The sequence below is a fragment of the Photinus pyralis genome, unplaced genomic scaffold, assembly GCF_008802855.1.
Source record: "Photinus pyralis isolate 1611_PpyrPB1 unplaced genomic scaffold, Ppyr1.3 Ppyr1.4_LG6, whole genome shotgun sequence".
In the NCBI taxonomy this organism is placed as follows: domain Eukaryota; kingdom Metazoa; phylum Arthropoda; class Insecta; order Coleoptera; family Lampyridae; genus Photinus; species Photinus pyralis.
The window spans coordinates 45,214,718-45,234,528 of NW_022170663.1; the positions used below are offsets into that span (position 1 = coordinate 45,214,718).

Genomic DNA, 19,811 nt, shown 5'->3' on the forward strand with positions numbered 1-19,811 from the left:
TATAGTCCGGGAAATAGAGACTGAAAATGGACCATTTCCTGCAAAACGAGAAGTAGTTGCAATTTTTTTTGCATGTCATGGAAGAATATTTGGGGATTAAGAATCCAAGTTTTCGACCTCCCACTCCTTGTGCTTCCCTCGTACCACCCTTAAAACCAAAGAAATTTGGTTGGTTTTTTAGTTTTTCAAACATATCTTTTTATAACTTCACTTTACAAGAAAATATTGTTATCAGAAATTGTAGACTATAAAATTCTCCACAACTTTGATATACACTACTTCTTTGTGAAATGTTTATTAAACACGATATATAGCTTCAGAGTTGCTTATATTTTTAAGAATTCTAAAATTTGCATGTGGTTGATTTAATCAAATTTTATACTTTATCTCTATAATTATGAGTTTTATGAGAAAATATCTTGAACTTATCGTGGTATAAATCTCCCTACCCTGCTCCCTTATCAAAGGGGATGCATAATAATTCAACTTTCAACCCTTGCTAGTGGGAATATTTAAATCACTGTGAGATTGTAGCGCTTTCTTATATACGTTTGAAACAAAAAAATTATCTCACTTCAGCTTCATCCTTCCACCCCCCCCCCCCACAGCGGTAGGAATAGATATTTAAAAGAGGATTATATAGAATTATAAATGTATGTAATAAGCGTTGTACTCCTCTATTCCTACCGGGGGGGGGGGGGGGATGAAATTGAACTGAAGTGAGACAATCTTTTAATTTCAAACGTGTATTAGAAAGCGCTACAATCTCACAGTGATTCCAATATCATCACTAGCAAGGGTTGCAAGTTTCATTATTATGCATCTCCTTTGGTAAGGGTAGGGTGATTTATACCACGATAAATTCAAGATATTTTCTCATAAAACTCATAATTATAGAGATAAAGTATAAAATTTGGTTAAAACATCTACATAGAAATTTCAGAATTCTTAAAAATATAACCAAATCTCAAGCTCCATATCTTTTTTAATAAATATTTCACAAAATAGTAGTGTATATCAAAGTTGTGTAGAATTTTATAGTCTACAATTTCTGATAAAATATTTTTTTCTAAAGTGAATCATTAAAAAGATATGATTGAAAAACTAAGAAACCAACCAAATTTCATTGGGGTTTTGGGGGTGGTACGGGGGAAGCACATGGGGTGGAAGGTCGAAAACTTAGATTCTTAACCACCAGATGACCTGTCTATGACATGGAAAAGAAATCGGAACTACTTCTCATTTTGCAAGGTAATACCCTCTATTCCCTGGAGTATTATATCAGAATGAGAACTTAAGAGAAAATTGTGAGAGAAAGTAAAACCCTAAAAAATGTATTAAGGTAAATTTAGAGGAATCATCTAATATACAGATCCGTAAAAGCGGTTCAATGGAACATACCCACAGACATCAAGAAGAAAGAGAAATCACTCTAAAGATAAATGGCAACAACCAAAACACTAATCCCTTTTCACAGGTAAGACAAGAAGTCAGTAAACGTAATGGCGTACCAAAGAAAAATTTGCATGCAAGCAATGCGAAAGCAGAAAATTCACTGAAGGGGAAAAGAAATGCAACTGCGCGCAAGATAAACTTCAAGAAGGGAAAGGATAAAGAAATAGCATGAAAAACATCTGCACGACCTCCGTGGGCGAAACAAAGAACTATTATAATCAGAAATCTATAACACTTAAGTAAATAACGAGGGTAAGAATTTAAATAAGAGCACAAATCATAAAGTTAAGCGGAATTGAAATCAATCAGTAAGAAAGTAACGTTACATAGTTCCATGGTGTATAATGTACTATTTATTATATCTGCATCAGAATCGCTGAACGAGCGAAACAAGGCAATTAAAGCATGCCCAAGTTTAAAGGTTGCTAAATAACGTTACTTCAAATTTGATATATGAAACTATAATCTGGGTCTGAAATAAAAAATCCTCTCAAATCGCTTTCTACAAATTCAAAAAATGTCTTTGGATTGTATCCTTTTATGGAAAAAACAATGGTAGAAATTTACACAGAATTGTGATCACGAATGCTGAGGTAGTGCTAGGAGATACGACACATGTTTACGACGAACATCTTATTCAATACTCATTCTTTTATACTGTAATATGCTGTGTAAAAAATCTAAATTTTTAAATCGAAATAGAACTGTAAAGTGTATTCAATAATTGATGTTTTCTAGAGACATAAAAGGTTCTAGAAATGTTTTATTAGTATTTTTTTTATTTGTGGAGAAAAGCTGTTCTACCAACCCCATCCATTCCATATATTCTTAAAGTCTTCTAATCTCGACCGGGCTCTTCAGAGCTTTCTATGTGATCTGCAGATTCTCGTCCCTACTTCAGGACTTACTCAGTCATGTCGAATTTAAATGTACAGTTACTTCTAATAACCTGGTCACTGCTATAATTTGACACATTCACGCTTCTAATGTATGGGATATTAAAAGATAAAACTAATAATCTTATTTCTTTTTAACTTTGACTGCTGTATCGATGTAATAACAACGTAGCGGCGCGCAGTCATCGTGTCTAATTAATTAAAAAAAAGTCATTTTGCACGAACGTGAAGTGAAATCTCATTTAGCCGCCAATAAAACAATAAAAGACAAACTGCGATACTTTCTAAAACGTGTTAAAACGAATTTGTTTATTTGATCAAAAATCTGTTGCAATCTTCTCGTTATAATTATGGATCTCGGCGCGTTCGTATCGTACCTAATTAAATTAGATTGACGCTGGCAAAAAGTGTGTTAATCAGGGAAGATAAATGATTTTTATTAACTTCGAAATTTCGAAAAAAGTTAAATTGAACGGTACCGTGACTAAAGTGATTTGTTACGGGTCCGTCGAAAATTTAACTACCGTACGATTAAGTACATCTTAATGAGAAAATTCGGTTCATTGATCAGGTGGCTATCTAGTTTGGAATCGTGGGAAAAGTGTATTTCAAGTAAGAAAAAGTTTGGGCTTGTGCTTTGCGGCTAATAAATAAACTGCACCAATATAGCAAAAGAGCGACAAGGTCACTTCCGGTTGACGAGTATTGACCAAAATTGAATCCCTTAGTCCCTTGAGCATTGTCTACCTATTACTGAATACAGAACTGGAAAATTCGAAACCGTTTGTGGGTTATCATGTACACAGGCGGACGGAGGGAGGGAGAGCAAGTCCAAAATCATAAACTCGCTTTTTGTCGCTCGTTAATAATGAAACATGACGTATGCATACTACGACTACGAGCTCGTTTTTTTTTCTAAATATTGAACGACACCATACACAGCTTTAACAAAATTTATTTAGCATCTACACTCTCTACAGGAATGCATTTGGTCCAGTGTTTCTTCAGCTGTTTCAGTTCATAAAAAAAATCAGTTATGGTTCAGAAAACGCTAGTACCACGTTTTTCAGGCATTCAGGAAATTTTTCCCTCCTACGGTATTTTTTTATAAGTCGCATAGTGGTAAATCTGGGTTGTATAGGAATGGGACTAACGGCTTTGCCTGGGTTTTAGGATATGCCATTTCCTACTACGCAAAAAAATATTTTCTAAATATGCAAAGATGGCGCACTCTCGCTGTGAATAATATTCTTGATCTCAACGAAATTGAACAGATTTTAAAGATGCGAGTTTTTTTCTCGTTTTGGACCATCTCGCTATAAATTTGGGAAATCTTTGGATTTTTTTTATATACGAATTCTACTATAGAAATCTTCTAATCCTGAAGAAGTAAAGAAATTTTCTAAAAATGGTACTTGAAATTTTCGTTGAAAGAATAATCTTGGTCAACTTCTCGGTAAATAATGTCGAAATCACAGAATTGCGAGCCGAATTGTCATAATTCCTGAATTTAAGTTAAAATTGAAGAGTTTAGATCAAGATTTCGCAGTTTATGTGAGTAATTCGCTCCAATAAAATCCCCTTCCTAATATTTACTTATAAGGAAACTCGTCCCATGTAAATTTGCCCCGTATAAAAACTTTGCCTCGGGGAAAATATAAACAAGTACATAGACGCTTTTTGCTTGAACCGAACTTGAATTTTCCGGAAGCGGAACCAATATTCTGATATCGATTCAGGAACTAGTTTTGTGGGGTGGATTTCTTTCTCCCTGGATCCTAATATTCTAAGGATGTATTTAAGATCTACGAACATAATCTACTAATATAATATAAGAGAATATTATGGGGCAAACTCTATAGCATGCATTGTAACGTTCATTTTCTGGGTTGAATGTAGCCGTAGGGAGTGTCTTACTGAATGCGCCTTCAGTGTGTTAACAGAGAGTACCATCGGGCTTGAGTAAATGTCACTTTTGCTTTTGTAGTTCCAATGACAGCTACCGATTTGGTGAAAGATGTTGAAGTCTCATGAAATTCCAGAAATTGGCGCAATGATTTATCTAAAGGTATTTACGTGAATGAGATTTACAAACTTTAATCTAGGTAAGCATATTTTTTACCATGGTGTCTCTTGAACCATATCATTAAATAGTTGTGCAATATATTATGAGTTCCGAGTTATGTTTTCATCAAGCGAAAATATTTGATGCGGTATAATTTGAACATATTTCTTCGCGACTTTCTGTTTGACAAATTTGTGTTGCGTTATTACTTAGCTCTTGTACAACTAGAGTCATCTGTTGTTTTACAGAGAAAATCTTCCAATTTCGAATGTTTAGGTACAGTCTATTGAAGTTGTCTCTCGCATAGTTCGAAACGAGTGCGGTGCCGACAGTACGTATAGTTTGTACCGTTATTTGGATTCAACGCTCTCCAGAGTGCCGACGCAAAATGCATTTTGACAGCAATTCGGCACCAGCCTAATCAAAACGATGGAACCTCTTGCTTCCCCTATATCTTAACTCGAAACAGTATCGTTAACACTTCCAGCATTCGACAGCTTGATCTATTAACATACTGTCAAATTGGGCAGGTGTGGTGCATTTCCATCCATCATCCGGGATCGTAGCATTGCCTACTTTGAGTTTCCGAAGTTCGAGTCTTCCTTTTTAGAAGCATGTGGGTAACATTATTTATGTAATATGTGCCTTAATTGGTTTTTAATGACTGTATTGCTATTGTTTCTGTAAAATGTGCCTTAATCCAGTTAAATTATATTTTTACCAGGAAAGTTGTGGAGTAGTTTTGATTCCTTTGATTCTATATGTTTTTTGGGGTGCTGAATCCGAATCTGAGGTTTGCCAACAAAATTTCATGACGCAACACTGAAAAAAATACAAAAGAAGTTGAAATAGTTATTTATATAACAAGAGCGCGAAGTTCAATTTCGCGCATTGAGACTGAAGGTATTTTGACGAGGCGAAGCCGAGTTAAAATATCAGTCAAATGCGCGAAATAACTTCGCGCTAGCGTTATATACAATATTTTTCCTACAACTGAACCGATTGTTAATTAAATTGCTGTTTAAGTTCAACTTTGTCCCGTGCGCGAAATACTTTTTTGCACTGTTGACGATTTCGCGCACGTTGTCAAGAGCAACCTTACTTATTAATTAACCGATTAAAAATCTAGTACTTCGCGTTTCGAAATCCGTCAGAAAATGACAGGTTTTTTTGACAGTTGTAGAAAATAGTTATTTATATAACAAGAGCGCGAAGTTCAATTTCGCGCATTGAGACTGAAGGTATTTTGACGAGGCGAAGCCGAGTTAAAATATCAGTCAAATCCGCGAAATAACTTCGCGCTAGCGTTATATACAATATTTTTTCTACAACTGAACCGATTGTTAATTAAATTTGCTGTTTAAGTTCAACTTTGTCACGTGCGCAAAATACTTTTTTTCACTGTTGACGATTTCGCGCACGTTGTCATGGGCAACCTTACTTATTAATTAACCGTTTAAAAATCTAGTACTTCGCGCTTCGAAATTCTTCAGAAAATGACAGGTTTTTTTGACAGTTGTAGAAAAAAGATATTTTTTTGGCAGTTTTGTGCTTACAACTGGAAAACTATCAACTTTTCGAAATATCCTTCCTATTCAAAATGAAAGTACGTAAAATTTCCTACCGATTCCACTATTTAGTTTTTTACTCGATGAACCGTTCGGGTTCAAGCGCCAGTTGAAAATTGGCGTATTTCGGCTGCTTCCACAAAACATAGTTTTTTTCGCACTAAAACCCTAAATTAATATTAAGAGTCGTCAATAAGTGAATTCCTTGCATTTACCTACTATTATTTGAACTTTATAAGTAAGGGTGATTTTTTTTCATTTACATAACTTTCAAGGTGTTTATTGTAGCCCAGAATTGTATGAAAAGTTAATTTCTAACGAAAAACGGTATATATTATTATATTACTTATAATATATAATACTTATTATAGGTACTGTGTTATCTAAAACTATTCCCACTCTCTTCCGAACCAGACAAAGAAATTACAAGACCCTACCGTAGCATACGTTTCAATAATTATTTTTGAATTTTGAAAAGTTGCGCTGTGGTCATTATTAGTTCAAAAATTCAAATGGCAAAAGGGGTATATTGATTTCCTATTCAACGGCATTATCCCTCTTGCCCCGGTGTTCTGAAGAATCACGTACACTTTGAGTTTTATAGAATGTTTGTTCTATCAATGTTTAGGTCTTTTAAATACACTATCCAAGATTGTGAGTCGATGTCGTTTAGAAGGTCTGCGAAGGAGTGAGAGAGTTTTATACTAGACGGAAGCAGTTATAAAATCTTTTGAGGAGGCCGGTAGACAATGAAAAGTACGGATTTATATTTGCACAGAATAATAAAATAATAATAAAAGATGGGTATTTGCGGATACAGCCGAAATACGCCAATTTTCAACTGACGCTTGCGCCCGAACGGTTCAACGAGGAAAAAAACTAAATAGAGGAATCTGTAGGAAATTTTATGTACTTTCATTTTGAATAGGAGGGTTATTTACGAAAAGTTGATAGTTTTCAAGTTGTAAGCACAAAATTGCCAAAAAAATATCTTTTTCAACTTCTTTTGTATTTTTTTCAATGTTGCGTCATGAAATTTTGTTGGCAAACCTCAGATTCGGATTCAGCACCCCAAAACATACATAGAATCAAAGAAATCAAAACTACCCCACAACTTTCCCGCTAGATGTCCGTTTGAGCACAAATGGCCCGTATTAATATGCGTTGGTCATTCAACATTAATTTAAGCTTACATTTTTGTGTATCTTTATGCCCTAGTTGTATCGTTGCATGCATTTATTGTAGCGAGTATTCCGCTTGTGGACTCATTGTCCATATTTATTACTTGTTAAAGATTTTCTGTTGCATTTATCGATTAAAGATACGGAATTGGTGACTTTAATAATCTGTTACTGAAATTATGTTATGATTATACAAGGTGCGGAAACGGTTTAGGGATTTCAATAGTAATTTCTTTATATTGAAACATTTTCTCCCCGAATTATTTTACAGATAAGTTGTAAATACATTTTCTGTAAATTGTAAAATTGTGCGTCTATTCATGTGCTCATTTGTCATTTTTTGTGGTGGGAAATCCGAGAAATTAAGGAAATTGTAAATTATAATTATAATTTTTGTTTCAAGAATTTCACGGCACGAGTGATGTTAATACAAATCACCATCAATTTTTACGCAAATCCTGAATTCTATTGTATTAATTTTCCGGTTTCCCAAATTGAAAAATAATAAATGAGGACATGAGCAGACTCGGATTTTTTCAAGTTACAAGAATCCTATATGCAATTTTTCTCTAAATTAATTAGGGGAGAAAATATTTTGATATAAAGAAATTAGCATTGAAATCCCATGGTGCGGAAACTGTTTCTACACCCTGTATATGGTAGCTACCCTGGTAGCTACCGATAATTGTTCAGACAAGAAGTCAGACTCCCGAGTGCCGGAGCTTTGCAAACTCGTATGATCCTTCATTTTTAACGCATTTCCACAAAAATAAAATAAAAAGCAGTATTGTGGCCACTTTGTCCGTCCGTCCGCTCGTTCGTTGAGACGCTACTAGTTCTTTATGTTAAGAGCTATTGTTCTACTTTTTTCGCTATTTAGTTCGTTATGGTGTCGAGGCTTGCACCAAGGAAGGAATTTTTTCTGCGTTTATTGTTAAAAAAGTTATTGAAAAAAACCAAAAAACGTTTTTTATATGTTCCATAATTTTACACTTTTGCCGTTTATTAACGATCCTAGAGATCGTATATAATTTTGTATTGCTGTGTGTCGTCTGTCTGTTAGTCTGTTCCTTTGTCTGTCTGTACATGTATCTGTCCGTGTTGTTTAGAAATGTCCGATCGCTTTTAGATCTCCGTTAGTTATGAACTGAAATGCATGAAATTCTATATGGGCATAGCTTCAGCCATATAATACGCAATGCCAAAAGTTGAGTCGAATGGATTCAAAATTCACAGGTGCCCTTTTCTCATCTCGACCATTTATAAACCGAATTGCAAACTTTCTTATTTATAAAAGTATTTAAATATACATAGGCACTTGGAATAAAGGAAAAACTAACGCCAGTTTCAAAATTTGGATTTGCGCATGCGCAGTGCCAACTTTCTTATTTATGAAAGCATTGAAATGAAATTCTTCTTATAAACTGAAATTGAAGTAGCACGTCAAAAATGGATTGCACCTATGCAACGCTATCTTTCATATTTGTGGCCGGATTTTTACGATTTTTACAGAAGTTGCATCTTACAAATGGAAAATGAATGCAAGTGCTTTGTGTAAATTGTTTACTATTTTAACTTGTTTTTTTTTGCAGGATTTTGTGCCTGTCTGGCGTGTACCCTATACGGGTTTACATTCCCTCAGGATTGTTTCACTAGGAAACCTAACTCTTCCCTGGCTAGTCGGTCAATCCCGTTTCCTATCCATAAAGAAGCGTTACAACATATATCTATGAGCAATAGGCCAATCTCTTAGCTTGAGTGCAGTCACCTACACGGTGGTTAGGTGTTTGAACGTATGGGTGCAGGTTGTCAATGTTTATCCCCTAGAAGATACAAGCTCCATGCACTAATTGGTAACCTCTCCAAATCCGAAAAAGGACAAGGACGTACACTAAGACCAAACCATTTTTTTTAATTTGAAACCTAATATCAAAAATTTCGACGTTATATTGCAGAATAAAAAATCAGTGGGCCACCCTTCTACTCCTTCGTACTTTAGCAACCCTGTAAGTAACAAATACCAGCAATACATGGAATTATAAAAACACGATTTCACTAGTGACCCGATTTGGTTTTAAAAATAAACAACTGCGAGTTTTTGAAGCGTGAGCACCCGGAGCAATTTTCAAACACAATTTTTCATTCGATGTTTTATTCAATGTATTTGTGTCAATAATAGTTTTAGACGCACAAACTTTCATTACTTGCTCTACTGCTTGGAGGCGTAGAATCGAAGCAAATCATCTGTGATTAATTATCTGAGCATTACCTTTGGAATTCACAATTAAAAACTTTCATTAAAAATTTACACAACCGCAAAGGTTTTTGTGTACAGTACATCTTTTCACCGTAATTGCAGTGTAAAGCAGACCATTATTAATTTAGTCACAAACGTTTAAAGGGGATTGTGCAATGGATAACCTTTACCAGTGAACGAACTGCCACAAACGAGGAAAGTGTGCCTTTTCGGCCATCACCCCGTACATCACGCTTTTTAATCCGTTACTGTGGACACTCGTACAGTGTCCGTGACCTTTAATTACGCAATTGCACGAATTACATAATAATGACAAGATTTTAACAGTTAGAGACGTGGGAACTCGTGCAATAGCCATTAGTGGAATTTGGAAGAAGAAAAACCAAATCATTCTTTGTTCACCCAAAGTAGGTGAGAGCAGAAGCTGAACTACTGTTATTCTTCCTTTAGCTTTATCTGTGTGCATCAAGCAGTAAACGTCTCGTTGACATAACTGTAAGCAACGTCCAATATTGAATTAAAACATTCCAAGCTCACAGAAAGTGAAAGTACTGAGAAGATCCGAATTAAAACTAATCCTAATTCATAACTTGTAAGTAATGAAATTAAAAACGAGGACGAAAGTCTACTGGTTCGCATGGATTTATATTTGTGTAGTTTCCTAATCGAGCATTGTTGTGTAGGCGAGTAATCTTCTGATATGTGAAAATTGCGACACTTGACATTCGTTTGAAGGCAACTTTCGGTAATTATATCGTGCTGGTGAGAATGGTAAAATCAAAACATCAAAGTACTTCGAACGCAAGGCAAACACTTGAAAAGGTCACGGAGATTCAGAAAATACAAACGAAAGCTGCAAACTGTAGCCAGATTTTTGTGTAAAAGTCCTGGATCCTGTCAGAGTGGATTTTAAAACATTTGTGTAACAACACTCGCCTTCCTAAAGAAAGATAGGTGCGAGTTTCCAAAATCGAGTCCAACTGTAATTATACTGTAACACACTTCTAGGTTAATGTGTTATTTCGAGAACTGTTGGGCAGTTTTCCCATCAATATTTGAATTCGCTTTCATTTCCTTCCGCTAGCAACGACAGTTTGTATTTCCTGCCAAGTGTACGTGCACGCCTTGACTTTTAATTTTTGAGAGATATGTTTTTTTCCGGTGAATTGGATCGAGATCATTATTATCAATGAAAAGGAAATTTCATTGAATAATCGAGAAAAATTATAGTTGAAATTGTTGCCATGTCCGCAGATCGATTAACAATCGAATTTTTTCGAGTAGGTAATAGCATAGAAAGAGAAAGATTAATCGAATATTCTTTAAGACAAGTCTTAAGGATTCTAAAAATAAAATTGTTAACAAATTCTGTTTGTAACATGGTCGGCAAATCCCTGAACGTTTCATTTAAATTTATTATATAAAACTTTATTTAAACGAAATATTTAAAATTGTTTACGGTAGAGTTAAATTTTTTGCCCAAAATGTATCCACGGCTAGCTCAACTTTACTAAATTACCTTGTTCGAATTCAGCGAGTAAAACGGGCTTTATTTGATTTTTAGCTGTAAATCCTCTGTTACGCCTTGGGCCACCTTCAAAGCAAGTAAATCCACAATAATCAAAATATTGAAAATAATTCGATTTCATCCTTCCTCTACAGCCTTCAAACTTAAAATCTATTAAACACAATTTTACGATACGATGTGTGGCCCCTTAAATTTGTACATGAAAACAGAATATCAGTTTCCTCTTAACACAGTAATTGAAATCTCTAATTCACATATTTGACTCAGTTAGAAGACTTTCATAATTTAACGTTGAACTTAAAAATGAAAAACTGGACTACTCCTGGCCGAGTCTCTACACCAATCTTTTTTACAATGAAATAATTTTGTCTTTACAATATAACAAAAATACAAAATAATCAGATCGAATCGTTCAGGAATATTTCTATTTTTTACGGTTTCAATAATAAAACTCCTGCATTTAATATAAAAATACACGTTATTTGTAAGAATTTTTCCGCTGAGTTTTGTTTTCCGGTGGATTAATCTAACGAATTCTGGTCGATTTATAATCACATATAGCACAGCTTTCACGTGATCCAAAATTCTCTTGGCATCCCGTGGAAAATATTTTAATCACTTTATATTATATTATTATAAGCCCGTACAACAGCGCTCCGTGTTTTCGAACTTGGTTTTTTTAACTACCCGCATAAAAGTTGATCTCACGAGCACGTATCTTTTGGCACATAGAAGAATACCCTTCACTTTCTTTCTCCTTGACGCATCCTTACTTGCTTTTCTAATTTTTTCTCTCCAAATTTGAAATTTGAAATTCTGCATCTCGCAGGGATCCGCAGATCTTTTTTGACTGACCAGTTCTGGTCACGTACACCCCATTACGATAGTAGTATCTCTTGCAATCGCCGACAGACTGTCGCCAGTTACTTTCCAAACCCATTAATCTTTCACTACACACAAGGAAACCAGTGACTCAAAATAAAATCGTCAATTTTATTACGAATCTACGGATTTTTCAAAATGTAGAATGAATACTAATTTTGTTCGAAACCGACCTTTTAATATGAACACCCCGTATACTCCTTAATACTGTAAAAGTACGCAACCTTAACAAAATTTATAAGAAATCAACCCCTGAAAAGTTCCCCTTACAAGTTCTAAAGATGTAGATTCTAAGAAAATTCCCTGGTTCTAATCTGGGTTCCGGCATGGATATTTGTATGTAAAAAAGACGCAAAGAAGGAAAGATCTGTTTACCGAGTGAAATACATTTTTTAGTAATCTTGATATGTAAACGAACACATTGCAAATGGGCTGCCTAAAATTTTATTAAAATTATTGCAATTAATATTTCTGTCTGTTTCTATCACATGAAAAGCGCGCATGGGCACTCTCTTCCATTCATGTGTATTGTGTACACCAAAAGTAGCTGTTACATTGCTTCCCTCTCTCTCACGCGGAACAGTAATGTAAGAGAATGCGCATGCGCTGTCTCCATGTCATAAAAGCAGACAGAAATATTAATTACATTAATTTTAATTAAGGGTAGTCTTGATTTAATTTTTTAGGCAACCGATTGGCAATGTGTTGGTTGCTAAAAAAAAAGTATTTCACTCGGTAAACGGAGGAGTGAAGGTTGATCTTGTACTATAAGATAGTTGGACTTTGTTACAAAGAGGAATACGAATCGACGATCAATACAGTACAACAATAATTATTACAAGACAGCTAATTTCTAATAAAGCTTCAAAAATGGTTCCAAATTCGATTGGTCTCATATCGATCAGCAATCGATTTTTGTAATAAGACCAGCAGTAAGCAAAGATTAGAAAACCACAGGAAAATTTTGGCAAAAAATTTTAATAGAGCTAAATACCCTTGTTTTGAAAATAGATCGAATGACGAACTTGTCCCAGATCGATCGATAAAAACATAACTGCTCATCAGTGTTTGTATACACCTTTTCAATAAAGGGGGACATAAGCCTGTTATATTAACCCCACGCGCAGGCGGTCGATACATATAAACAAAGAAAGTCTTAAAAGTACTTTTCAAACAATAATTCCTTAATCTGGTTTGCGATATTAACGCGCTTTTAGCACTCATACGTAAACGCCCGCTGAAAGCTTCAAGAGACTCCACCACTTTTCTACTCCATTGAAAGAATGACAAACAGACAAACAGGCTTAATTACTAATTATCAATGCGATGGCTGTTCAAACGGGAAACACTTTGAGATTTATTACACAAAAGAACATTCTAACAAGATCTCGTTAGGCACTACAAACTGCTTTTTCAACAACATTAACTTTTCACAAAACATTGACTTCTGCACTGATTAATCCAATATCCACGAAACAGCGTTTTTAAACAAACAGAAATGACAATTACTTGGCAAAATTAGCGTACAAAGAAACACGCGCTCTTTAACCAATAGTGACATGAACCGCCTCCTCCCTTCCAACTTTTTTATAATTTAAGGTAAACCATCACCTCAATAGAAGACGTCGTGCGTCCCAACCGACGCCGAAATTAAGGTGCAAAAAAATCGTATACCTGCAAAACCAGATATCAATGAAATGCGCTCGACCAGATGTTCCTATTTTAACTAACGCAATTTTCACATCTTATAATTGAAATAAACGCATTTACACGATTGATAAAATTTAAACAAGAAATTAATCAATTAAAAACAATTCTAAAATGGCAAGGTACACACTAAAATAACAAATTCCAATGAAATAAACCAGTTCCATTCTTACCTATTTGTAAAAAATCCTTCAGATCTAAATTAAATTAAATCATTCGTACCTACAGGATGGCCTATTATTATCTTCGATATTATTTCAGCCTAAATATCGTCCACCTGACACTGTCTACACAATAGTAATGAACCCGACGGTAGTTAATTTGGGCGATACTTATCAACAGAGAATAGAGACTGCATTTCGCGAAAGTCAAGACCTTTCTGAGACCCTTTTGTTCCTTGTGCCATGTCTAAACTTTTTAAAAATGTACAGGGCTACTCAAAACTATTAGAACGTACAGGGTGTCCCATTAAAGATATTGAAAATGTATCTTGAATTCAATCAGTTGCTACATTTTCAGTCAGTACAAATAAAATGCTAAATCTTTTATTTGAAACATTTTTCATGTTCCCAAAATTAATAAAAATAAATAGGGCTCAAAATATACTCAGAAACCCTTTCGAGTGACTTAATCAAATATATAATAAGACCTTGTCTAAACTTACGATATCAGAAACCTTTAGGAAACCCAAATAGCAACATCTCAGAGGGTGGTAAAGTTTTTAAGATTCATATTGGTCTTTTACATCGCTCCAATGTCTGATTTATGATTATATATTGAACTAAAACATGAATCCCCGGACCTACATGTACAAAATAACTCCCACGCTGATTTAATTCGCTACTTAATTGCACACGAGGCGAATTTTACGAAGTACTATTGTAGTTCTGTGGTGTGAACAACGCTATCGTATTTCATAACAGTTACACTTGAACAACGTAGATATCTGATATACAAAATTACCTTTCACAATTCAATGATTACACAATCTTTTCTTATGACAAATGATTGATTGTTACACTTTTTTTGGTTTTGCAGATGATTTATTGCTGTATAATTTGAATCTATTCTTCCTTTTCACAACTATTAAACTAACACAATCATATTACTAAAAGTTTGGGGGCGGATCCCAGTTAAACAAATTTTGGCTACACGCGATCATGATCTAACTGTGGTTTTAATTCCCATGGTTTCTGAATAGAAGATGGGATTTATTCGTTATTCTTCAAATTTTGAGCGATTTGATCCTGTAGCTGTGGATTTTTTTGCACTGAAATGTCATCTAATCCAAAAACACCCTTATAGCGTGTCTACTAAAAAGAATTTCGAAGACCGATTCCAGTTTTAAAAAATACATACAGGCTAAAACACTCTCACTCTAGATTTTTGACTGTTTTGAACTTTCAGAGTGACAAATCTAATTGTTCTTGAACATCAGGAACTGTTAAATTCAACTCCAAAATATCTAGATGTATGAGCTAAGCTGTAAACCTTTCTTGTACGACCGGGACAATTTCCTATTTATTTAAAAATTTCTTTGTTTACCATAAAAATCAAGGCTGTACATATTGCGATAGGCGTTTGTTTGGTAATACACAACTCAAAATTCGATATCAAGATATTATTATACAATGTGTCTGAAAAAATCCGATACTGTTTGAGAAAGCAACAACAATCAGAGCAAACAAAACGTAAGCTGGTGATTTCAATGCAAGGTTAGACAGCGCACCATCCATTCATTGACCTACTACTGTAAATAATTGCGCAATCGATGCATTTATTATTATGATTATGTTAATTATAATCTTTTGATTACAGAAATTCAATGTGCTCATCCAGCAGTGCCGATCAATGCGAAGTTATCGTTAAGCTCCGACACCCTCCTGCCGGGGACGATCGCCACTTATATCTGCGATGAGGGTTACGAGACCTTCGGCAATACGTTGGCGTCTTGCTCGCCGTCGGGACAATGGATTGGAGAACTTCCCTTTTGCGGTACGTGTTATTCGTATTGTCCATTACATCTCATTCCGGCCTTCGGTTTCACTCTTTAGTCGCATCCCTCAGGTGGCTAAAATATTTTCACCGACCACGAAATGAATATTTTGATAACACACAAATGAATTTTCGAAAAATTACCAGGTGGTAACATTTTAGCCTTATAAGTGTAATAAAAGAGAGAGGAACTCTGCTTTATAGGGTGTAGGAGAAGAAAAGAAGCATAAAAGACACAAAATGGAGCCGTTTATGGTCCCTATTTTTGATTGGTCAGTGCACATCTTAGCCTTAGACAATGAAGCCATGTAGAGATTTCTTGTAATGATAATTTATGTGCTCTATTTGTCTAACTATGTAACGAAGTCATTACGAAGCATACAATTAGAAGCGTATACCTATTTATTCTAAACTATTCTGTGTGAGTAACACCGCACGTAATAATTCTTTACCGTAGGTACATAAAAAAACGCAATCCATTAGAACGTTCTAGAAATGGTATAATAAAATTGTTAACAAGACTAAAAATTAAAGATCAAAATCACAAGGATTCTATTCGATTAATGCTTTGTTAACGGTGCGTCTTATTATTGAATAAATATAAATAAATACGTTTGCTTAACGTTAAAAAGAAGAGCATGGAGATCTTAAAAATAAAGTTGGAGCAATAGAAAGAAATGCCTTGCTTATTATTATACATAATGAAAGTTTTCAAAAATTAAAAAATTGGTGATTTCCAAAAATGAATGGGTTAATGGGCTATTACATAAGCAAGGGTTGAAACTCTCCTTCGTTAAAAAAATTCTGAACTAAAACTGTACCACAAAAAATGGATTATTGTTTGCCGTCGGCTAGCTTACCCTTGACTAAATTTTTGGCATTTTTGATGGTTTTACTTATGTTGTAACAGATGGTTACAATTAAAGGTGGTTCGTTAATTCTGCTCCGCGGAAAGGAGCCATTTGGTAATGTGTTGTAATTTCTCTTTATTACAATTGCTCGATTTCGGTGTTTTTTTGTTGCTGGTAAATGAAAATTTATTTTAAAAGCGTTAATCTGCGTACAGCCGTACACTCCGTTGATTGAGTATAATTTGAGAAAGTCATTAAGCTCTTAATAAGCACATGCAAAACAAGTTAAAAAGTAATCGTAAACGATTTACATAAAGCGCATTTCCACTTGCATTCATTTCCCATTTGTAAGATGCAACTTCTGTTAAAATCGTAAAAATCCGGCCACAAATATGAAAGATAGCGTTGCACATGGGCAATCCATTTTTGACGTGCTACTTCAATTTCAGTTTATGAGAAGAATTTCATTTCAATGCTTTTCTAAATAAGAAAGTTGGAACTGCGCATGCGCAAACCTAAATTTTAAAACTAATGTTAGATTTTCCTTTGTTCCAAGCGCCAAAGTATCAAATTTCACTTAAATGCTTCCATAGATAAAAAAAGTTGGCACTGCGCATGGGCAAAATAAAATTTTTAAACTGGCGCTAGATTTTCCTTTATTCCAAGCACCTATGTATCAAATTTCATTTAAATGCTTCCATAAATAAAAAAGTTGACACTGCGCATGCGCAAAACCAAATTTTGTGGCGTTAGATTTTCCTTTATTCCAAATGCCTATGTATCAATTTCATTTAAATTCTTCCATAAATTTGGCACTGTGCATGCGCAAAAACAAATTTTGAAACTGGCATTTGATTTTCCTTTATTCCAAGCGCCTATGTATCAAATTTCATTTAAATTCTTCCATAAATAAAAAAGTTGTACTGCGCATGCGCAAAACCAAATTTTGAAACTGGCGTTAGATTTTCCTTTATTCCAAGTGCCTATGTATCAAATTTCATTCAAATACTTTTATAAGAAAAAAGTTTGCAATTCGGTTTATAAATGGCCGAGATGCGAAAAGGGCACTGTGAATTTTGAATCGATTCGACTCAACTTTTGGCATTGCGTATTATATGGCTAAGGCTATGCCCATATTGAATTTCATGCAATTCAGTTCATAACTAACGGAGATGTAAAAGCAAAGCAAAAGCAAACAAAATTATCGTGCACACGGACAGATAGAGGGACAGACAGGCACAGGAACAGACGGACAGACCAACAGACAGACGACAGACAACAATATAAAATTATAAATGATCTCTAGGATGGTTAATAAACGGCAAAAGTGTAAAATTATGGAACATGTAAAAAACGGTTTGTTGGTTTTTTTACAATAACTTTTTTAGCAATAAACGCAGAAAAAATTCCTTCCTTGGTGCAAGCCTCGACATCATAACGAACCAAATAGCGAAAAAAGTAGAACGATAGCTCTGATAAAGAACTAGTAGCGTCGCAAATGTAGCGGACGGACGGACAAAGTGGCCAACAATAGCGCATTTTTTTTTTTGTGGAAATGCGCTAAAAAGATGATTTCAAGACATCTCCCACAATGATACCGATTGAACTAAGTTTATTGTTGAAACTATCGACAGTTTTAGTTACAATTTCACTACGTGAGATGATTTAAATACATGTATCCCGCGACTTATTTAATTCGCCACGAATCCCACGCAATTCTTGAGCAATTTTTTGAGTTCAGTTTTCAGTTGGCGCAAAATTTTATTCTTTTCCCAAGCTGCCCTTGTTTGTTCAAAAAATATAATTGGATTTCGCAACTAAACTCGATGTTTACATAGAAAATTGTAATTTAACGTCCTCTTTCTTAATTAAGTACTTGCGTTCTTTTCTTAATCGCTGAGAGATATCATCTATCTGTTAATTCAACTCTGAATGATCCCCTCTTTTAATTTTCACACCAACAATGGCGAATTAACTTAAAAATTGGCGATGTCCGTATTTTCTATTGGTTAGTATCTTTTGCGCCACCAATCCCGAACGGCTGTTAATCAAGCCCATCTCCTTTCAAACTTGCACGCTCGGTGAATTCTACGTTGATTTTATTTCATGATGAGTTTACTAATGTAATACTATACGACTCTTAAAACAGATGTAATCCTATCCCTATGCCCGTTATCTAGCCTTTTTTATTTATGAAGGTATTTAAATGAATAAAACCAAAACCAAATATAACGCCAGTTTCAAAATTTGGTTTTGCGCATGCGCAGTGCCAACTTTCTTATTATGGAAGCAATTAAATGAAATTTCATACATATACACTTTAAATAAAAGAAAAACTAACATCAGGTTTAAAATTTGGTTTTGCACATGTTATAGCCATACCCAGGAGCTCGTTTTCTATATTTGTTTAGTTTATTGAATTTGAAAAGCAAAAGAAAGTTTATTAAAAATTTTATAAAAAGTGCAGAAAGACTTCATAGAAATTTAGACTGAATGCATTTAAAGCCAAATGCATGCAATGCTTAAAAGTGACCAACGCAAAGGAATTTAAAAGCAACTCACACATTATTTCCCACTTGTCAATTGTGAAACACTCCGAAGTCTCTTGCATCAAGTAGACACATGAAATACATCGTTAGTTAGCCGGACCTCCCCCAGTCCAGAATGTATCTAAGGTTCTTGATACGGTAACTCTTAGGCTAAAGTTGTATATCGGGAAGAATGCCGCTAAGTAATTTTTCAATTTCGACATTTACCTCTGTACGAGCGAAACAGTTCATGCCATTTAAAAAAGACCAAAAGAAAAAATTAGCAAACACAAAAAATTGAAGTCAATCTAAATGAACTTTAACTGACCAATTTCACATAAATCAAAATAGGAATAACAAACAAGCAAATAGCAACCAAATTCAAGGGTCACCTACTCGCAGTTATAAGCAGCTGAAGTACACATTACAACTGAGCACATTATCCTTTGTTATGTACAGCAAAAATTTAGGTACATTAGAATTGAATTATAAAATTTGTAAAAATAAAACTGTACTCGCTGAAGGCAGAAAGTAAAGTGACGCTACATTTTACAATGACCCTGTATGAACTGTCCAAAAAGCAAACTCAGCAAAGCTAAATCAAGACACTGTTTCTTTCATATACAGACTAACATTGTTTAAAAGTTGCTGAAATAAGATTTTTGTAAAGTGATTGCATTATTTTTAAAGGTTAATGTATCTCCAGCGGTGTGTCTGGTGCCCGTAGCATCAAATTTGAAACTTTGAAACCAGGGTTTTTAGCCCATTTTCCAAAATTTTAATGTTTCATTTGCATCTGAGACATCCAGTGCTTTCCAAAACGTCTCACATTTTAATCACGTAGTTTCAACGGTAGGCCACTGACAAAACCCGATACTACACAAAACGGCCAAGGGCA

At 34.6% G+C, this 19,811-nt stretch overlaps 1 protein-coding gene across 1 annotated transcript in view; it reads left to right on the forward strand.

Moving 5' to 3' along the window:
• The window catches only part of LOC116173983 (CUB and sushi domain-containing protein 2), a 59,948-nt gene that overhangs the window by 26,189 nt on the left and 13,948 nt on the right, over positions 1 to 19,811 (forward strand). The window contains exon 2 of the mRNA XM_031491739.1: positions 15,358 to 15,534. Within this exon, the coding sequence (XP_031347599.1) occupies positions 15,358 to 15,534 (177 nt within the window). The remainder of the gene's footprint in view (positions 1 to 15,357; positions 15,535 to 19,811) is intronic.